The sequence below is a fragment of the Mirounga angustirostris genome, unplaced genomic scaffold (genome assembly GCF_029215605.1).
Source record: "Mirounga angustirostris isolate CCGP_5_RB_7025 unplaced genomic scaffold, mMirAng1.0.hap1 SCAF_11, whole genome shotgun sequence".
Classification (NCBI taxonomy): Eukaryota; Metazoa; Chordata; class Mammalia; order Carnivora; family Phocidae; genus Mirounga; species Mirounga angustirostris.
The window spans coordinates 126,532,520-126,553,178 of NW_026991719.1; the positions used below are offsets into that span (position 1 = coordinate 126,532,520).

Here is a 20,659-nt window from a genome sequence, read left to right on the forward strand (position 1 = left end):
AAGGAATGGACAAGATAGCCAAGCATCTAGCACTAAGTGAGGCACAAAGCTCAGTGGCATTTCCACCTAACTTTGATTAAACACATGATTACTACATTAATGAGGCTATTCTAGATCAATAAGTTAATGGGAAAAGATGGAAGCTTTTCTACTTTATTTTCAAGTTTAATATAACTCTCATGCCAAAACCTCGTAAATAGAGATCCTGAAAAAGGTAAACCAATTTTACTGATTAGTATAGATAGAAAAATTCTATCTACCTCTGCATTCAGTGACATTACATCAGCAGCCAGCACACCACTGAGTGTGATCAAAGATGCTGAAACAACATTTAATGAAACTCTGCAGCCATTCTAAATAAAACAGAAGTAGAAAGAAACTTCGTGATAAAAAAGTGTTTGTTTGAAACAGTGAACATTAAACAGTGAAATATGGGATCCATTCACAGTAAAGTCAAGAAAAGATAGGCTTCTTTGTTTTATATATATGTCTATATAGTGTCTCTCTGTGTGTGTATTTATGCAGATTAATCACAAAAGCATTCAGGGTGACTGCTATTTCCTGTTTACCAGGACCTGCCAGCATCATGTTATCAATATAATGGACCAGTATGGTATTCCGTGGGATGGCAAGATGTTTGGAGTCCCTTGGGTCTATAGTACAACAAAGAACAAGGGAGCTGGCATTGTCCTGAGACACGAATAGTAAAGTGAATACTCTTGTTCCCACCTCGTAAATGCAAATCTATTCTGACTTTGCTTATCAATGGGAATGAAGGAAAAAGCAGTTTCTAGGTCAGTTGTTCCATCCATATCAGGTGCCTAATGCTGTGTTAATTTGCTCCAGAGAAGATACCACCTCTGGAATTGCAAAGTTTTTATCATCACCACCTGACTAACATTTGTGGTATCTGTCATTTCCCCATGACTCCTCTGCCTTTTATAGTAGCCAAACAGGGGCCCTAAGGGGACTAGACACTGCCTCGAGAGGCAACTATTCCAGGTGTAGTCACTGAAAGACTTTTATGCAGAGAAAAGATGACTGCCTCAGAGACTTGGGGAAGGCTGCCTCCTCAGGCAAGGAGATTCAGGGGGACTTGGAGCTTGGCTGTTCTCAGCCTCATCCATGTCTGTGTAAATGTGCCCATCCCAGGTCTCACAGTTCCACTTTTTTCTACTGGTACCCTTACCTTAGCATAAGAGAGTTGATGGGGTAGACAATTTAATTGTCACTGCAAGTCTGCAATTCATATGCTCAGACCTTAGACTTGGTCTCAAGTCTAAGTCTTTGTCTACAAGCACAGGATATGGAAGACTCCTTTTAGAGCTCCATGGATGTGTCCTGATTCTCCATGTATGTTCATGGGTGTTCTTGTGTATATTCGTAACATGTAATTTATTTTCCCCTTTGTATGCCATAAGAAGAAGGGCTATAAAAGGTTGACAGGTCACTCTACAATCAGCTGATGCTACAGTTCTTGCTATAGCGACTAAATGCCCCTGTCAATTGAGTCTCCCAATGTCTTTCTCACCATCTGTAACACATCCCGTAGTATCACTGGTGACAGATAATCTGAGAAATTGTGATACCAGCACATATCACGGATTACCCAACATCCAATCTTAGAATTCCATCTAATCCTAGAATTCCATTTTGAGGGTAAGTTTCTTAGGACTAATTCTGGCATTAATTACTGTATAAAACTGAGTTTGAACAAGAAACAAGGAACACTCAAATTATAATAATTTGAGAAAAGTTTAATATAGGTACTAGGTAGGTAGGTAGGGGCAGGGTATTGTCATCCCTAGGCCTGGTGGAAGAAGGAGTGGGAGCAGAATCTTAAAGGAGAAAATTAGGTAGATTCTTATAGTGGTTTATAAAAATGACCACAAATTCCTTACATTCCTCCCACTGAGAAGTGAGGTCTATGTCCCTTTCCCTTGAATCTGGGTGGATGTGTGAAACTGTCATGGTCTGAGAAGCTTAGATCTCATAGAAGGCCATATAGAGTTGCTTCAGTCAATAGCCCCAGCTGCTATCTTAGCTAGGTTAGTCAGCATCAACTACCAGACATGCAAATGAAGATGCTTCCAGATGATTCCAGCCCCCAGCTGTCAAATCTTCCCAGCTGAGCCCTAGATATTGTGGAGCACAGCTAACTATCTCTACTGTGCTAAAAGTCCTGACCCATAGAATCCGTGAACAAAACAGAATGGTTGTTTTTATGACATTAAATTTTGGGGTGGTTTGGTACTCAGTGATAGTAACTGGACCAGAGAGAGAAAGCCACTCTGAAGGGAGCAGTGACCTTCAGTGGAGAGATACAGCCAAATCCTCTAGAAGGAGGGCACCAGGAGAATAAATATCTTATATATATATATAATATATATAATATATATATTATATATATATATATATATATATATTTTTAAGTGAACTCTACCCCCAACATGGGGCTTGAACTCACAGCCCCAAGATCAAGAGTTCCATGCTCTACCAACTGAGCCAGCCAGGTGCCCCAAGAATAAATGTTTGGTCTTACTCTCCTTCCTTCCTCTGCTCTCTTGCCAGTGCTCCCAAAAGCTAGAGGATAAGGTAGCCTGTTGATGTATTCCACACAGGTCAGGCTCACAGAACAAGAAGCAGGGTAGAGAAGTAGGACCATGGATCTAAAGGGGAAAACAGGAGTTATCTTGCCCAGGGCCATTTGAGGACTTTGAACTTTATTCTAAAGAGAAAAGGGAGACACTGAAAAGTTTTAGCAGGGGGCTGATAAAATGATTATCCCAAAAATGATGTGCAGCTTTTATTAGAGGAGAACAGAAACAGGAGATGACTAGTTAGGAATGAAGGCAATAGTAACAGCAGTAAAAATGAAACAGAAGAGATAGGAGAAAGAATTGCTGGATTTGTGGACCAATTCATCGTGAGGCATGAAAATAAGGGAAGAGTAGACAATGATACTAAGGTTTCAAGCCTGTTTAATTTAGCGTCTTGTGATCATTTCCCAAGGTTTCACCCATCCCTTTATGTGGAAGACACAAATCTTCACGTCCATTCATCGTTTTGCCCCCCTAAATTCAAGTCTTTAATCTCCTGCCTGCTGGACATTCAACGTGATTGCCCTGCTATCATCTCAAACTGAAAATATCCATAAGCAAACCCATAATGTTATCAATCCACTCAATCCTAATCACATATTTCTGTCAACAGAACATCTCTTCATTTCTATTATCTATGAGATCTTTGATGCTTTTACTTTTTATCCATATGTCCATAATCACTCTTTTGCCCATAAGTTGAAAATCTTTTTTGGAATTAAGTTTGTAGAAGCTAGGAGTGTTTGTCCCATATATGAAATCTTTGTCAAAAGCTCTTTAAAAGATTCATGCACTCTCTTGAAAGAAGTAATTACATACCATTAAGGTCCCAGTGGAATTCCCTCGATAACTCTGCCACTTCTTTCCATCAAGACTATACATGATGATAAACTGAGAGATGTAGAGGCTGGAGAACTTCTGACGGGCACCCTGGGTCATGATGCTGTGAATAATCATTGGTGCCAACAGATCCACCTACCAATTGAAACAACACTTTATTTTAAATGTACATACCACCTTCTGAAATTAATTATTGGCTTAAGAAGGATCTACATCAATACAGATATGCTCAGTAGTACCTTGGATTTGTGTGAAACGGTGAGATAAATGACAGGAACAAAAAGGAAAGGTGCTTAGTGGTGGGTTCCCAGGCTACTTCCCAACAAACCAGACCACTTTCAGAAAGTGGTCCCTTTTATGTTCAGAGAGTTGTTGCTATTCTTTTCTTCGATCTCCTGTTGAGTTTGTAGGTGTTCAGAATGGTTTGATCCCTATCCAGCTGGATTCCTGAGACCAGATGAAATCCAGGTCTCCTACTCCTCCGCCATCTTAAACCAGACCACTTTCAAATCAATGTGCTGTACATTTGGACCCACATAACCTAGTGCTTTGCCTACACCTCAGCCGCAGCCTAGTCAAAACCAATTTCCTCTGCTCTCCCCAGGCCAGTCCCCCTCCCAACATCACTATCAACACTATAAACTGTTGTCCCTCCTTCAAGTGTTAGTTCAGAAACTATTTCTCCTGGTTAGCCTTTCCTGACTCACCCAGATTTAATGCTTTCTCTATGCTTCTACTTCACTTTGTATACAACTTCATTAGAGCATATTATTGTACTATATTATAAAGCTTTCTTTCCTTATCTGCCTTCCTTGTTACACTGAGATCCTTAAGGCAGTGAACCTGTTTGAATCACCTAACCTCTCTGTGTCTCAATTTCTTTATCTGTAAAGTGGAAATAATAATGGTGTTTATAAGCAAAGGATTAAAGGGTTAATATACGTAATGTGCTGAGTTCAGTGCCTGACACATACTAAACACCTAGTAAGTGTTAGCTTTTATATTTTTTTCTAGACCCAATATTTAACATGGCATCTGGTATAATACCGATGCATAGCAAATGTTTTGGAATGAATGAGTGAATAATGGTAGAGTGGTAAGGAATTTGTTTTTCTTTCCCCATCCCCCCCAAATGGTTGGTTCTTAAAGACAGCATGGACCGTGAAAGCATTACAAGGCAGTATCTAGTATAGGAATTTTGGCATCAGTTACTGCCCTAACAAGCAAGTCACACTTAACTTGTCACAGATGCCTGGTACACCCAGATTGGATTGGTAATAACACTTGAGCTTAATGACTGTCTCTTTCAGTAAGTTCCTTCCATCCATCTATCCATCCATCCATCCATCCATCCATTCAAAGAATATATTTTGAGTACTTGTTATGTGCTAGGCACTGCTCTTCGTACTGGGAATAGAGCAGTGAAGAAGAAAAAAAGAAAAAAGCCCTGCCTTAATGGAACTTACATTTGACTTGGAAAAACAGACTACATATCATATATATGTTTTTATTTATATACAGCATCAAGTAGTGATAAGGACAGGAGAAAAAGAAGCAGGGTAACAGGACAGAGAGTGGCAAGGTTTTCAGAAGCTACAGCACTATCTTGGCCCAGATTACATGATACTCCCAAATGAAGATATTACATTTTTCCTCTTGGTATTGTGGCATAAACAACTGGAAGTTGTCATAAAATTATAAAATTATGACTTTTGTGGAACTGACTTACACTATTTCTTCATGTAGTATATGAGAGGTCTTTTTTGGACTACTGACTATTGCACTTTCTAGCAGTTTTTTTAAAATATTTTTTTAAAGATTTTATTTATTTATTTGACAGAGAGCGACACAGCGAGAGAGGGAACACAAGCAGGGGGAGTGGGAGAGGGAGAAGCAGGCTTCCCGCCGAGCAGGGAGCCCGATGCAGGGCTCAATCCCAGGACCCTGGGATCATGACCTGAGCCGAGGGCAGACGCTTAACGACTGAGCCACCCAGGCGCCCCTAGCAGTTTTAATAAAGTCTGGCCAGCCACCTTTTTCACCTACATTCTGTAACTGATGAATTCTTGGCAAACTTGGAGGAATTTGGCAATTACAGAGTCAACATTTTCACCTGAGTATCCAGCCATGTATTTGACTGTGACAAGACATATCTCTCTACAAGGAAGTAAGCAAAGCAATAATGAGTCACTCAGTGTACAAATACAAACATTGCAGCTAGACATCTCTGATTGCCTCCCTGGCCCTCTAGAACCATTTCTTTCTTTTTTTTTTGTTAAGTCACCATAATTCTTTATTTCTCTGGGGTATTTACTTTATAAAGTTACCAGATCAAGAAAATGTATACCTGGGCTTTAGTAGGACAGATGGTAAAAAACACCTTGAGGATGAGGTGATTTAATACAGATTGGGTGATAATACAACTAGGTGGATTTGTAACTGGTTCAATTACCAAAAGCAAACTGTGGCAGTTAATAGATGATTATAAACCTAAAGGGAGCATTCTAGAAACAGTATAGTATAATGATTACAAATTAGGCCTCTGGAGCCCAACTATCACAGTTTGAAGTTTGGCCCAGCCACTTATTGGCTGTATGACTTGGGGCAAGTTACTTTTCTTTGCTTCAGCTTTCTTATCTGAAATGAGGATGATAATAACAGTGTAGTAAGGATTTGATAGCTTGGGCTTGTTTAAAGCACACAGTAAGGAAGCCCTGTCTACTTCAGTATTTTGATCATGAATTTGCTAAAGTATAAAAACGTTTACTGATCAAGCAGTAGATTATGTGAAACTGGGAAGACTAAGAAATTCTTTGGGAGACAGAAGCTTGACAAGCTGGAACAATGGGCCAAATCTAGTAAGTGGAAACTTAACAGGGTGTATTACTCAGGTTCTTTGGCTAGGCATGGAAAAGGCACTCTATTTACTAGTCTCATTAGGTTGTATCCAGTGAGGGAGATAGAATTCCCCAAATGGAAATGACAATGCTATCACAATAAATAAATAAATGGAATGACAGATGCAGGGCACCCAAGTAGATGACAGTGTCCACTACCCAGGGATACATGTAAGGTTGAAAGTGAAAACCAGAGAAATACAAGGTCAGAAAATGTGGTTTGGCAGCTTCACAAAGAAAAATACTTAGGAATTCGTGAACAGTCAGTTCAAATTGAGTCATAACTGGCAGTGCCTACAAAACAAACCAAATAAGGTGAGCTGATGGGACATTGGTTTATCTTTCCCTGATTCCTATTTATTATTTTAACCTCAAGAGAAAACAGAGGAGTAGATGCAATCTTGCAAAGGAGGAAAATACATAGGGGAATGTCTTTGGTCAACTCAGAAGAGGAAAGAAAGCTGGTGCACAATGAAAAGTGGACAGAGGTGGGGAAAGTAGGTGGTAAAACGTGTCTGCAGTACCCCTCTTTGGGCTGTAAGTACCAGAGGTGGGAGGCACGTTCGGGCTCTAGAGGGAACAACTCTTGCAGTTAGGCCGAGAGGCTGAGCTGGCACTCAGCTCTCATGTAGCATGGAAGGGACCCACAAGTCCCCATATGTATGCCCTTGAAGGGGCCAGAGCCCTGACTGACCCCATGTTCACTTGATAAAATCTTGGGATATGTTGGATGAAACATATCATTAAAATGAATTTCACATGTTTCTTTTTAAATGTGGCTACTAGGAAATATAAAATTACACATGTGGTTTGCATTTGTGGTTCGAATTACATTTCTACTGGACAGCGCTGCTCTAGAGGAAATGGGAAAGTGAGAAAATTTGAAATATTTAGTCATTTAAAAAGAAACTGAGTAAGCCTAAAGACACTGTTTCAGTCACCAGCTCCAAGTTAGTTTACCAGATTGGACTAACAAACAAATCAGCATACTTGATTCTATTCCCAAATATTCTATTCTTCATTCTTGACTGTTTTTGTACAAATCAGAAGCTATTCTATTCTTCAGTTCTTTCCCTGTTGGTTACCTGGAGTTTGATAAAAATGACTTTTGTTTTGAGCTTGCAAGAGGAATACATGTTGCGATTGAATGTGATGCACTTTCTAACCTTGATCCAGGAAAAGGGATCCTTGGTGCTCCAGGCATTGATTGATCCGGAATAATGAAGTCTGGCCAGCTTTGGGGCCCACTGTCCTTTGCCCAAGAAAGGAGAGAGATTAGATTCAGCTGTGTTGGTCCTAGACACTTAGGAATAAAATTGCTCTCTCTTCCTTTAAGATTTTATTTATTTATTTGAGAGAGAGAGAGGGAGGGAGCACATGAGTGGGAATGGGGTGGGGGAGGGGCAGAGGGAGAGGGAGAGGCAGACTCCCTGCTGAGCAGGGAGCCCGACGTGGGGCTCAATCCCAGGACCCTGAGATGATGATCTGAGCTGAAATCAAGAGTCAGTTAACAGACTGGGCCATCCAGGTGCCCCCTAAAATTGCTCTCTTGAGAAAGGCTAAGCCTAGGTGTAGAGAAGATAAAGGCATAAAGCATAGTATTTTATTTTCTAAATTTAATAATTTCGTTTATTGTTAGCACCTCTAATTAGGTGACACTGGAATGTGTTACCAGTACTACAAAATGCTATCATTGTTTCTTCATTACACAATGTATGTTCCTTGTAGAAAAGTTAGAAAATGCAAAATAAAACGTAAGTAAAAATGAAAGTTAAAAAAAATCATCCTTTTGCCTAGAGAAAAATAATACTATTTTGGCATATAACTCTCAAGCCTTTTTCTTTTCTTTTTTTAAAGATTTTATTTATTTGAGAGAGAGAGCTCACATGAGCAGGAGGGAGGGGCAGAGGGAGAAGCAGACTCCCCGCTGAGCAGGGAGCCCGACATGGGGCTCAATCCCAGGACCCCGAGATGATGACCTGAGCTGAAGGCAGACGCTTAACTGACTGAGCCACCCAGGTGTCCCATCAGGCCTTGTTTTAAAAGGGCATTTTGTTCCCTCTAAAACAGGGGTTGACAAACCTTTTTCTGTAAATGGCCAGAGTGTAAATAATTTAGGCTTTGCAGATCATCTGGTTTCAGCTGTTGTTGTAGAGCTGTATGTGTCAATATAAGATTTTATTTACAGACACTGAAATTTGAATTTCACATAATTTTCACATGTCATGAGACATTCTTCTTCTTTTTCTGCCCACTTAAAACTAGAAAAATAATTCTTAGTTTGAAGGCTATATAAAAACAGGCGGTGGGCTAGATTTGGCCTGTAGGCCATAGTTTGCTCACTGTTGCTCTAAAGCAATATTTGAGAACTGTCAATAGATCATATTCAAGCTTTACTATCACTGCTCATAGAAAAGTGTAGCTTCCTGCCACACTGAAGACAATGGACTCAAGGGGAGCACTAGGGAATAAGGAGGTGGTAATGAGAAATGATAGTAGCTTGAACAGTAGGGATCAGAGAAGAGAAAATGGATTTAAGAGGCACTTACGGAGTAAAATTAATAGAAGCATGGAGATGGATGGGCTATCTAAATCTCTCCAACAGAAATAAAAAAAGATATAATCAGCCCAGTTTTTGGAGACAAAATAATGGTATTTACCATATTGTCCTGAAGCTGTAATCTGAAAATCTCGAATGCGTCCAGAAGCCATTCCCAGTGGAGTCTGACACTCTGAAATCAAAGGAGAGGAGCATGATAGCTAGCAGTACATAAATTCAGCTTCACAAATGCAAGCCAATGAAAATGGGAGAACACAAACAAATGGTCAACATTTTTTATTGTTTACTATTTGCTGAGAACTGTACTAAATATTTTACTGTACTATCTATGTCATTTAATTCACTCTAATAGGAAGGTGCTAGAACCTTCCACATTCTGCAGCTGAAGAACTCAGTGGTTCTCTTACTTGTTTAGGGTTAAATCTTGAACTCTTCCAAGCCATATTTGTAAGTTATCTTTGGTAACTGAACCAAAATTCAGTTTCAAATTTTGCTCTTGGAGATCTTGGAGCTTCACAAAGTTGTGAGAATTAAGCTACTTTTTAGCACCAGTTTGTTAAATATTTAGAGCTTCAGGTTCAAACTGTTCAAAGCTTCAAACATATCTGCCCTTCTCTGAGGACTCTGCTGATTTCTACCAGCAATATTCATTGTAGATTTGCTAATGACTGTGAGCTTGTATTTATTTCTTGATAAAAGCAGCCATCCTAGGAAGGAGGAAAGCCGTTTAGAAATAGGCTGAAGTGCTACTTACTTTTGCTGTACACCAGAAAAAGAGTGCTCATCCCAGCTTGTAGGTGTTCGCCAATAAGGCATTCTATCCGCCAAATTCCAACTTTGGATGGTAGCATTTCCACAGTCTCAAAAACACCTTATCAAAAACAAAAGGAACAAAAACTATTTCATTTTACTGAAAAAGCATGAGATACATTGGTTTATGCAGAACATCAAAGGAAATCTACCTAAGTCAGTTCTTCCACTCTTGGACCCCTCAAAGCCAAAATGCTTGCTATGTGACCCCTCCAGTTTGGAGGTACTGGGGATTGAGTTCTGATAGCCCTGACCCCTGGGAAATGGGAGAGACAGGAGAAAGCCACTGCACTTTTAGGGTTTTTCAGAGCCAAAGGTTTTTTTTTTTTTTCGCCCATCGACCAGATGTGAGCTCCCTGGGAAAAGGAAGTCAGGGTGAGGTCCTCGTGGACCTAGTCCACCAGGGCTGCCTTCAGGGCTAAAGTAACCCCAGCAGCAAGAAGCTGAGGAATGAGTCACAAGTGACCACCTAGAATAAAGGTGCCAGTTGTAAGTAGATAAGAACTGTCCTATCATTTACTGAAGCAGCAGCCAGGTACAGGAAGAGAAGACTCAACCATACCTCCCTTTCCCAGTGTAGACATCTTGGAGTGGACATTGCAATTCTGGATTTGAACTATATTTGTGATGTAAAGTGACTGCTGGGTGTTTATTACTTAAGAGTGAGCAGAAAAGTCACTGAACTTCTTGGAATTTTTACACAGAAACGGGAAGTTTGCTCCCACTATTAAACCTGTTTTAAAGGGACAGTGGAAAGCTAAAATAAAGCTGTGTTTTGATCAATATTGTGAGTAGTGCTTAATCAATATACTGGTTACAGACATAAACAAATCACTCTGGATAACTACTAGTGCTGTGTGGGATTTGAGATGGGGGAAAATCCCCTTTTCCCAGGCAAGTGCTACAACATTAATTATCCATTTTTTTCTGTTCTATTTCCTTTATAGCACATTATCTGTATCTGAAATTATCATGTTTATTGGCTAATTTATTTATTACGTCTCTGTAGGGTAAAGTTACTTGAAAAAGTAAGTTACCTGAGATCAGGGACTTTATGTGCTTTGTTCACGGATTGCTTCCCCAGTGCCTAGACCAATTAAAGTAAGCACTCAAGTACAGTAGGTAGAAAAAAAGAGTACAAATTAGCTCATACCTGGATAGAGGTTGTAGACTGCCATTTTATATTCCTCTTTTTTCCGTACAGTGAACACATGTCCACTGAAATGAATAGAATGGATGTTTTCATTGCTGCCCATGCTGAGCAGATACCATCGAATCTTTTGATCCTGAGCCATTACTAAGCCAGGGAGGGTATCCCTCACATAGCCATTGATTGCTGGAGGAGAACACAGAAAAGGCTGTTGAAATCTGTTACAGAAGTTTCTTTCCCTCTACTCCAGTAAAAAATATTGATTCCTATGAGGATTCCACTCCCATACATATAAGCTCAATTCATACACTGTCCAAGCCTCAGGCTCCAGGCTCCTTTGTTGTACTGCATGCTTCATTCCACACTGAGTAATAATTGGGAGTGGGATATATTACCATGGAAGCGGTAATTTTCTTTAAGAGTGGGATCCTCCTTCTGGATATTGCAGGGAGCTCTGCAGTTCCTTTCCAGGTTTTCAGTGAAGTACCAGCTCTTAGTCTCATCAAAAATAGTGAAAAACAGAGCAAATTCCTGCACGGTCACTTGTCTCCCGTGAGCAGGGTTCAGTGTGTTGCTGCGGCAGATCAGAAGGGGTCCAATCAAGCCTGAGTGCACATCTTTTTCCTGAGAGAGAAGACATCAATCCTATGAATATAAGGTCCCTCACCTATGAACCAGATAGATTTCTTATCAACTTTTATGCCACTCTAACCCACTCCTTATCTTCCCATAGTACAATCCTTCCTGTTTAGTAGATTCCAGAGTGATAGTTCTCAAACACAAAAATGATGGCACCTCTCCTATTGAAAGCTTCCCATTAAGCTTACAATAAATAGCAAAATTCTTAGCAGATAACACGAAGTCCATTTCTTTTAAACCAGTAAGTGGCCAGTGCTTACCAGATCAACATCAGAAAAATAAGCCCAGGCTTTGCAGTCAAACTCATCTTTAGTGGGTGCCATATGATGTTGCACTGTCCAAAAGTAAATTTTGGTTTCATTAGGGTTGACAAACTTTCTTCTAGGTTCTGCTCCTTGCCTCTGATCTTCCTCGTAAGAAATAAGGCTAGAATAGAAGGAGTAGGGACGAGAGGCCTGGTTTTTGAAAGTTACCTGCAGAGAAAAATTAAATACAAAATTTAAAAAAGAATTCGAGTATTATGTTTTAGGATCATATAAAGTCCTTGGCTTAGGGTTCACATCCCTAATAGTAATGCCTATTTTTGAGTTTTTCCAAATTATTTTTTTTAAAAAGATTTTATTTATTTATTTGACAGAGAGAGAGACTGAGAGAGAGAACACAAGCAGGCAGAGGGAGAGGGAGAAGCAGGCTGCCCGCTGAGCAGGGAGCCCGATGCGGGGCTCGATCCCAGGACCCTGGGACCATGACCCGAGCCGAAGGCAGACGCTTAACCATCTGAGCCACCCAGGCACCCTATCCAAGTTCTTAATACCCAAAGGAAGTGGTACAGAGGACGGGTGTTGTCAGGACCAAACCTAAGGGTCTATCTATGGAGGAAACTGAGGAATTTTTTTTTTTTTTTGAAACTGAGGAATTTTTGAACTCTAAAATATTTAAAGCATGAACTCAAAGTTGCAAAAGAGAAAATTCCTAAATACTTAAAAGCAACTGAAAAGTAAAAGGGAAAATATCATCCCAGGGGTTTTAAGAGAGCATAAGCCCAAGATTTAACACATATGGTTCTTATGACAATTCCAGGATGAATGCATATGATCTTTATTTATTTATTTTAAATTTTATTTTATTATGTTATGTTAATCACCATACAGTACATCGTTAGTTTTTGATGTATTGTTCCATGATTCATTGTTTGCGTGTAACACCCAGTGCTCCATGCAGTACGTGCCCTCCTTAATACCCATCACCGGGCTAACCCATCCCTCCACCCCCCTCCCCTCTAGAACCCTCAGTTTGTTTCTCAGAGTCCATAGTCTCTCATGGTTCGTCTCCCCCTCCGATTTCCCCCCCTTCATTTTTCTGAGAGCTTTCCCCCTAAGGTCAGGAACACAGCAGGGATGTCCACTCTCACCATTGCTGTTCAACATAGTACTAGAAGTCCTAGCCTCAGCAATCAGACAACAAAAAGAATTAAAAGGCATCCGAATCGGCAAAGAAGAAGCATATGATCTTTAAAAAAGACTTCAGATTTCAAAAAATTATACATGTTTCATAGGACATATGTAAACTAAAATAAGAACCAAAACAGAAAAAGAATTGCTCACAATCCCATAATTTTAGATCCTTCTATATCCTTAATGTAAATAATCAATTGGGCCAATGGATGACTATTTTTGGAAAAGAATAAAACTACTTTCATTTTTGGCTCACACAATGCACCAAAATCACTTCTAGTCTACAGGAATTACTTAGGGATTAAAAGGTTAAATGTTAAGCAATTAAACTGTAAAATAAAGATGAAGAAAGTATAAGTGATTTTAAGAAAAAAAATCTTTCTATAGGGAAGGATTTTTATAAACATAAAAGGTATGTGTCATAAAGGAAAGACTTATGGGTTACTACCAAAAATTCAAACCTGTTTTATTTCAAAAAACCGCTATAAATACAATTAAAAGATGACAAACTTGGAAAAATGTATAGCATATAAGGTAATATAAATTGATAAGTACCCCCTCAGAAGGTCAAATGTGCAAAGGACATTAACAGATAATTCATTAGAGAAAGTCTTTTTTTTTTTTTCATTAGGGGAAGTCTTAAAATGTTCATGTACATTGCACTTCTGTAATTTTGTCCTAGGAAAAGGGTTGTGAATGCAGCATTATCAAACTAGTGAAAACATAACAAACTATTTAAAAGTTGTTCAAAGTAAATGGCTAAGTATACCATAAATTCATGTAATAGACTATTATGCCATCATTAAAAAAAGATATTTAGAAAGTCTTTCTAATGACATAAGAAATATTTACAATATGATATTTAGTCAAAAAAGAAGAGGTAGAAGGGTGCCTGGGTGGCACAGTCGGTTAAGCCTCTGACAATTGGTTTCGGCTCAGGTTGTGATCTCGAGGTGGTGGGATTCAGCCTTGCATTGGGTTCTCTCTCCCTCTCCCTCTGCCCCTCCTACTCTTGCTCTTTCTTTCTCTCTAATATAAATAAATAAATCTTTTAAAAAAAGAAAAGGTAAAATTACACACTGTATAATTTTGAACACATAAAGAGAAGAATACATAGGACAAAGAGAACATACACCAAAATGGTAGTTATGGGATTATTTTTCAACTTCTTTATTTTCTATACTTTAAAATTCTTCAAAAGTAAGAATACATTATTTTTATAATCAGAAACAAAAATATATATGTAGGATTAATTTTCTTATAACTTTCACTGTCCTCAACTCACCATGATATTGTCTTCAACTTCTGCTCTTATATATGGTCCCACGAGTCCCAAGTGTTCGTTTAGTTCTCCACGGTATAAGGGCTGAGTAAAGGATCCATCAGTAAATTCCTGGAAAACCACCTTCTTGAACTGAGGGACATCCATACCTTGAGCCCTGGGAAAAAAAAGCAGAGGAAAAGCAATATCTTCATGGACCAAAAACACCTCACATTCTTGCTCTCCCTGTATTTGAGACACTTGCCATAGAACTGATGATGAATTGGAGCAGAGAAGGGAGAAAGAAGAATTAAAGGTACTTCCAGGTTTCTGATTTGGGCAAGTGGATGGATGGTGATGCAACTCACTGAGAATAGGCAACCCTGGAGAAGTAGGTGGGGGTATACAGTTTTAAACACATGGGACAGCTATGTAAATTAAATTGGCAAATACAGAGGTTGAGAGCTCACAAAAGAGATCTAGATGAAGATCATCCATATTGAGACACTAATATTGAGACACTATCCAAATCATGTGAGTGGCTTATTAAAGCTGATAATCAATTTTGTTACGTCTTCATCTTTTTGGACAACTAAGCAACATTTTGCATAGTTAACCACCCCATCTTCCTGACATCTCTCTCCAGGCTTCGCTAGGATATAAGTTCCATGAAGGCAGGGATTTTGTCTGTTTTGTCCACTGCTGTATTCCCAGCAGCTGGAACAAGTGTCTGGCACATAGTAGGTGGTCAAAAAATATTTGTTGAATGTTAAATGTATGTAGGACTCATAAACATATTCTCAATATAAGACAGCCCCAGGGTTCAATCCTTGGACTACTTTTCTTTACTTAAAAAAACACCTGGGGGCACCTGGCTGGCTCAGTCAGTAGAACCTGTGACTCTTGATCTCAGGGTTATAAGTTCAAGCCCCACGTTGGGTGTAGAGATGACATAAATAAACAAACAAATTTTAAAAAAGTTAGAAAATCTGTTAAGGGGTGCCTGGGTGCTCAGTCGATTAAGCATCTGCCTTCAGCTCAGGTCATGATCCCAGGGTCCTGGGATTGAGCCCCGCTTTGGGCTCCTTGCTCATGGGGAGTGTGTTTCTTCTTCTCCCTGACACTCCCCTAACCCAGGCGCCCCATAAATAAAATCTTTTTTAAAATCTGTTAAAATTGTGAACTAAAATTATACAATAAAGTACATAAAATATAAATGTTTTGGTATAAAAATGTAACCACCATCCAGATCAAGAAGAACATTACCAGCAACACGGAAGGCTCACTCTGTACCTTTCCAATGCCAGACTTCCTCCCCACTAAAGGTAACCCCCATTATGATGTTTATGATAATTATTTCTTTGCTTTTCTTCACAATTTTACCGCTATGTACACTTCCCTAAAGAATACAGTTTAGTTTTGCCTGTTTTTGATGTAAATAGAACCATATTGTATGTTCTTTTGTTTCTGGCTTCTTTCACTCAGCATTATGGTTGTAAAATTCATCTACATAGTCGTGTGCAGCCACAGTTTGTATTCCATTGTGTGAATATACCAAAATTATGAACATTCGAGTCATTTCTAATTTTTGGTGCTTAAACATAGTCCTGTTCCTGCTATGAATCTTCTTTTTTCTCCCTGGCTATGAACCGTCTTATACACATCTTTTGGTGAATGTATATATGCATTTCTGTGGGGCACATATCTAGGAGTGGAACTGCTGAGTATACATATATTCAGCTTTGGTAGCTACTACCATGCTGTTTTCCAAAGTGGCTGTGCCATTTTTCATTTTTGTCAGCAATGTATGAGAATTCCATTTACTCCAAATCTTTACAGGCACTCAATACTGTGTTTTTACACTTTTGCCCATTCTAGTGGTTGCACAGCAGTGTCTCTGTGGTTTTATCTCACATTTCCCTGATTAATAATGACGTTGAGCATCTTTTCTTGTGAGTACTAGGTATTTGAATTTCCTGTTTTTGGAATGCCTATCCAAGTTGATGTTATTGTTGTTTTTGCCAATTTTTCTATCGGGTAATCTTTTTTTCTTATTGAATCAAAGAAGTACTCTATACAGTCTTTTTTTTAAAAGGTTTTATTTATTTATTTGACAGAGAGAGAAAAAGTAAGAGAGGGAACACAAGCAGGGGGAGGGGCAGAGGGAGAAGCAGGCTTCCCACCGAGCAGGGAGCCCGATGCGGGGCTCGATCCCGGGACCCTGGGATCATGACCTGAACCGAAGGCAGACGCTTAACCGACTGAGCCATCCAGGCACCCCCTCTATACAGTCTTGATATGAATCCTTGTTGGCCTTTTGTGCTGCAAATATCTCACATTCTGTGGATAATCTTTTCATTCTTTTTTTAATATTTTGATGAGCATAGTTCATAATTTTAATGTAGTGAAATTTATCAAAAAAATCCTTCATGGTTAGTGCTTTTTCTATGTCAATTCTCTCCCTACCCTGAGGCTATTAAGATAGTCTCTTATTTTTCTTTCTAAGAGATTTATAGTTTTATGCTTACATTTAGACTTACAGCCCAATGTGAGTGGGTTTTTTGTATGGTCTAAGTTAGGGATCCAATTTAATGTTCTTCCATATGGATATTAAAATGTCCCAGCACTTTTTAGCACCAGTCTATTGTGTCAAAGTCTCTCAGCGTTTGTTTTTCTAAAAACATCTTTATTTCAACTTCATTTTGAAATGTTTTCTCTGGGTTTAGAATTCTAGGTTAGCATTTTTCTTTCAGTATTTTTCATTTTAAAGATATCATTCTGTTATCTTCTGGTATTGTGCTGTCAAATGGGTAGCCACCAGCTATGTGTGACTATTTAAACTAATTAAATTTAATACAATTAAAATTCAATTCTTCAATCACACTAGCTACATTTCAAGTACTCCATGGCCACATATGATTAGTAGTTACCATATTAGTGAAGATCTACAACATATCCATCATCACAGAAAGTTCTATTGGACAGTGTTGTTTTAGTAGTTTGACTGAAAAGTTGGCTATCAATCTTGTTGTTCCTATGGAGGCAATGTATATTTTTCCCTCTGGTTTTTAATAGTTTCTCTTTATCCTTAGTTTTCTTAAGTTTGATTATTTGCCTACATGCAATTTTCTTTGTACTTAATATGCTTTGGGTATACTTAGCTTATTGAATCTGTGACTTGACATGGTTCATCAGTTTTGGAAAATTTTTAGACATTCAATTTTTTTCCTGTCCCATTTTCTACATGCTCTCCTCCAAGGACTCCAATTATATTTATGCTGTATCATTTGAGAGTGTTTCTCTCACCTGTCTCTTATACTCTATTCTGTTCTTTTCATTTTTTTCCTTCCTATGCTTCAGTTTGGATATATTTGCTTGACCCTAATCTTGTCTTTTGCAGTGTTTAGCCTGAAATTATACTCATCCAATGAGTTTTTAATTTTAGATGTTGTATTTTCCAATATTTTAGAATGACAATTTGAGTTTTTAAAAATAGATTCCAATTTCCAACTGTAATTCTCCATCTTCTTATCAGTATGATGAGGATAGAAGCAGAAAAATGTTCACCTTTAGCCCAGAAGGCTGACCTATAGCCTGCATAGTTCCAATAAAGATCAAATATGTGCTGGTTGCTACATTCTTAAATGGTCTCATGACTGCCTGTACATCTCTCCAATAGTTAATATTGAGCTGAATGATAAGCACCAGAGAAATGTGACAGTTTTACAAGTAGAAATTTGAAGAAGACATTTATGATCTAATACTCCCTGCACATCCCCGCCCCCTTAAGCCTAAGCATATAACCACCAGCTTCATGTTATAGAAAATGCACCTTTTTACACTTAAAACATCTCAAGAATTATTTCTTGACCATTCGCTCGTGGCCCCACATCAAGTATTGTCCATCTTTCCACTATTTTCTTTAAAATATTAATTATCCCTGTTTCTCAGGCATGGCCCTCTTAGACTTTTGATTGAGAGCTTAGAAAGTCTTTGGTCCCTCAGCACTTAAGGCATTTCAGCAAAGCCCACCAAGAAAGAAAACAACTAATGATCATCACTGCAACTAGGTGGTCCTCTCCCACTTAAATTTTAGTGCATCTAATTCTTATTGCTCCACAGCTCTCCAAAGATTTTTAAAATATGGATTTTTAAAGTTTATCTAGTTTTTATAGTTGTTGCAGCAGGAGTGTTAGCCTGCCATGACCTATTCTCTACCCAGAAGCAGAAGACCCACTACCTTTCTTTTGGCTAATATTTGCAAGGCATGCCATTTTCCATCCTTTTACTTTCAGCCTTTTATACTCATGTTTTAGATGTGTACCTTGGAAACAGCATCTAGTTGTATTTTGTTTTGTTTTAAAAAAGCCCAAATTCGGGCGCCTGGGTGGCTCAGTCATTAAGCGTCTGCCTTCGGCTCAGGTCATGATCCCAGGGTCCTGGGATCGAGCCCCACATCAGGATCCCTGCTCAGTGGGAAGCCTGCTTCTCCCTCTCCCACTCCCCCTGCTTGTGTTCCTGCTCTCGCTCTCTCTCTCTCTGTCAAATAAATAAATAAAATCTTTTTTAAAAAAAAAAAAAGCCCAAATTGGAGTCATTTGTCCCCCGCCCCCAACAGCAAATCAAGGCTCACAGTCTCAACCAATCCCAGGAATGTGACCTTTTAACAGTCAGTCTGAGATTTCCAGATCAGCACTAGTGAGGTCATCTGCATGATAAAAATCCTACTGTTCCCTTCTCCCCAAATAGAAGAGATCCTGGGCTGAAATGACCCTTTTCTTGTGCTCATAACCTCCTTGCCCCACCCTCCTGCCTAGAAAAATCCGTTTTGTACCACTTCCATTTTGTACCACTCAGAGCATCTCTCTACTTGCTAGATAGGATGTTGCCTGATTCATAATCACTTAATAAGCTGATTTATTTGATTTTTGTTTTTTTAACAGATTTGGTGGCAGCAATGGGATCCAAAGTGAACCTCTGATAGCATTCAGAAGCAACAAGAAGCACAGGTGTGGCACCCCATGAACCCTTTTAAGTTCACTGTCTTTCTTGCTGTTTCCAAGGGTCATTGGTCAGTTCCTCAGTTGATTTCCGCTTTTTGTTTTCAAGCTCCCCATCTAATTGGCTTTCCAATCCAGGGTTAATGGGTCAGTCTACACTGACAGGAGGCTCTAAGGAAGAGCCAGTCTTCAGCCCTTGGTCCAGTCCACAATTCCATGTTGGAATCCCTTCCCCATTTCCAGTCTGCAGTCTTTTGCTGGTTTAGTCCTTTCCTCAGTTCTAATCTGCTGTCTCTATTAATGGAGTCTCCTGGTTTAGTCCATGTTGGGAATTGCCGGAGGTGCACAAAGGCCTTCTAATGGCCAGTCTGCAGTAACATTTAAACTACAGTCTTCGGTTTTGTCCCTGGATTCCATGTTGGGAATTCCTGATGGTTTAGTTTGCAATTCCCCATTGGTTTGGAATTATTCCCGATTCCACATTGGGAACTGCTGGTGGCAGCTGCAATTCTCTATTTGTTTGGAATCAGTCTGCAGTCTCCATTCTTTTAGGCCTACTGGTTTAAGCCTGTCCCCAGTCCCTAGTTTGCTGGGTACTGTTGGTGTCCACAGTTCTGTTTCCATAGTTACTGTTGCATATGAGGTAAAGGCTGTCACAAAGAAAGTATCTCAGAAACCAAAAGGCTTAGGTATTAGTTTGGCTCTGAGAAACTCAAAGGCCTAGCTAAACAAATGGGATCCTTTGTATCCAGAGAGTTGAGCAAGCCAGCTTGTTTTAAGTATAAGAACTATAGTACCGGGACGCCTGGGTGGCTCAGTCGGTTAAGCGTCTGCCTTCGGCTCAGATCATGATCCCAGAGTCCTGGGATCGAGTCCCGCATCGGGCTCCCTGCTCTGCGGGGAGTCTGCTTCTCCCTCTGCCTCTCTCTCTGTCTCTCATGAATAAATGAATAAAATCTTAAAAAAAAAAAAAAAAAGAACTATAGTACCAGAAGTTGCAGATACTTAGCAAGGTGGCAAAGCAAAGCCTACAACCCAGTTCTTTGGGGGAATTGGAGACAACTGTTTTTGCTTTGCAAATCTCTGCAGGGTCAAAGGTATGGTTCTAGAAGTTCAAAGTTCACTTGCCCTTTTTGCCAATCCTCCAAACCTCTGCTGATTCCTCTCAAAATGCTTGAAAAGATCAAGACACTGGAAACAGAATTATCCTGCACTTAATCTGTGCCTTTGGGTTGTAAATTTTCTTTTTTTAAAAGATTTTATTTATTGGGGCGCCTGGGTGGCTCAGTCATTAAGCGTCTGCCTTCGGCTCAGGTCATGATCCCAGGGTCCTGGGATCGAGCCCCACATCGGGCTCCCTGCTCAGCAGGAAGCCTGCTTCTCCCTCTCCCACTCCCCCTGCTTGTGTTCCCTCTCTCGCTGTGTCTCTCTGTCAAATAGATAAATAA

The 20,659-nt window shown here is 39.5% G+C and overlaps 1 protein-coding gene across 9 annotated transcripts in view; it reads right to left on the reverse strand.

Moving 5' to 3' along the window:
* Nucleotides 1-20,659, reverse strand: part of F8 (coagulation factor VIII) — a 139,216-nt gene that overhangs the window by 24,344 nt on the left and 94,213 nt on the right. For all 9 annotated transcript variants that reach the window (XM_054509701.2, XM_064574776.1, XM_064574774.1 and 6 more), the window contains 8 exons: nucleotides 14,236-14,389; nucleotides 11,757-11,969; nucleotides 11,253-11,481; nucleotides 10,861-11,043; nucleotides 9,652-9,768; nucleotides 8,998-9,069; nucleotides 7,504-7,589; nucleotides 3,420-3,575 (listed from right to left, as the gene is read on the reverse strand). In XM_054509701.2, the coding sequence (XP_054365676.1) occupies nucleotides 3,420-3,575; nucleotides 7,504-7,589; nucleotides 8,998-9,069; nucleotides 9,652-9,768; nucleotides 10,861-11,043; nucleotides 11,253-11,481; nucleotides 11,757-11,969; nucleotides 14,236-14,389 (1,210 nt within the window). The remainder of the gene's footprint in view (nucleotides 1-3,419; nucleotides 3,576-7,503; nucleotides 7,590-8,997; nucleotides 9,070-9,651; nucleotides 9,769-10,860; nucleotides 11,044-11,252; nucleotides 11,482-11,756; nucleotides 11,970-14,235; nucleotides 14,390-20,659) is intronic.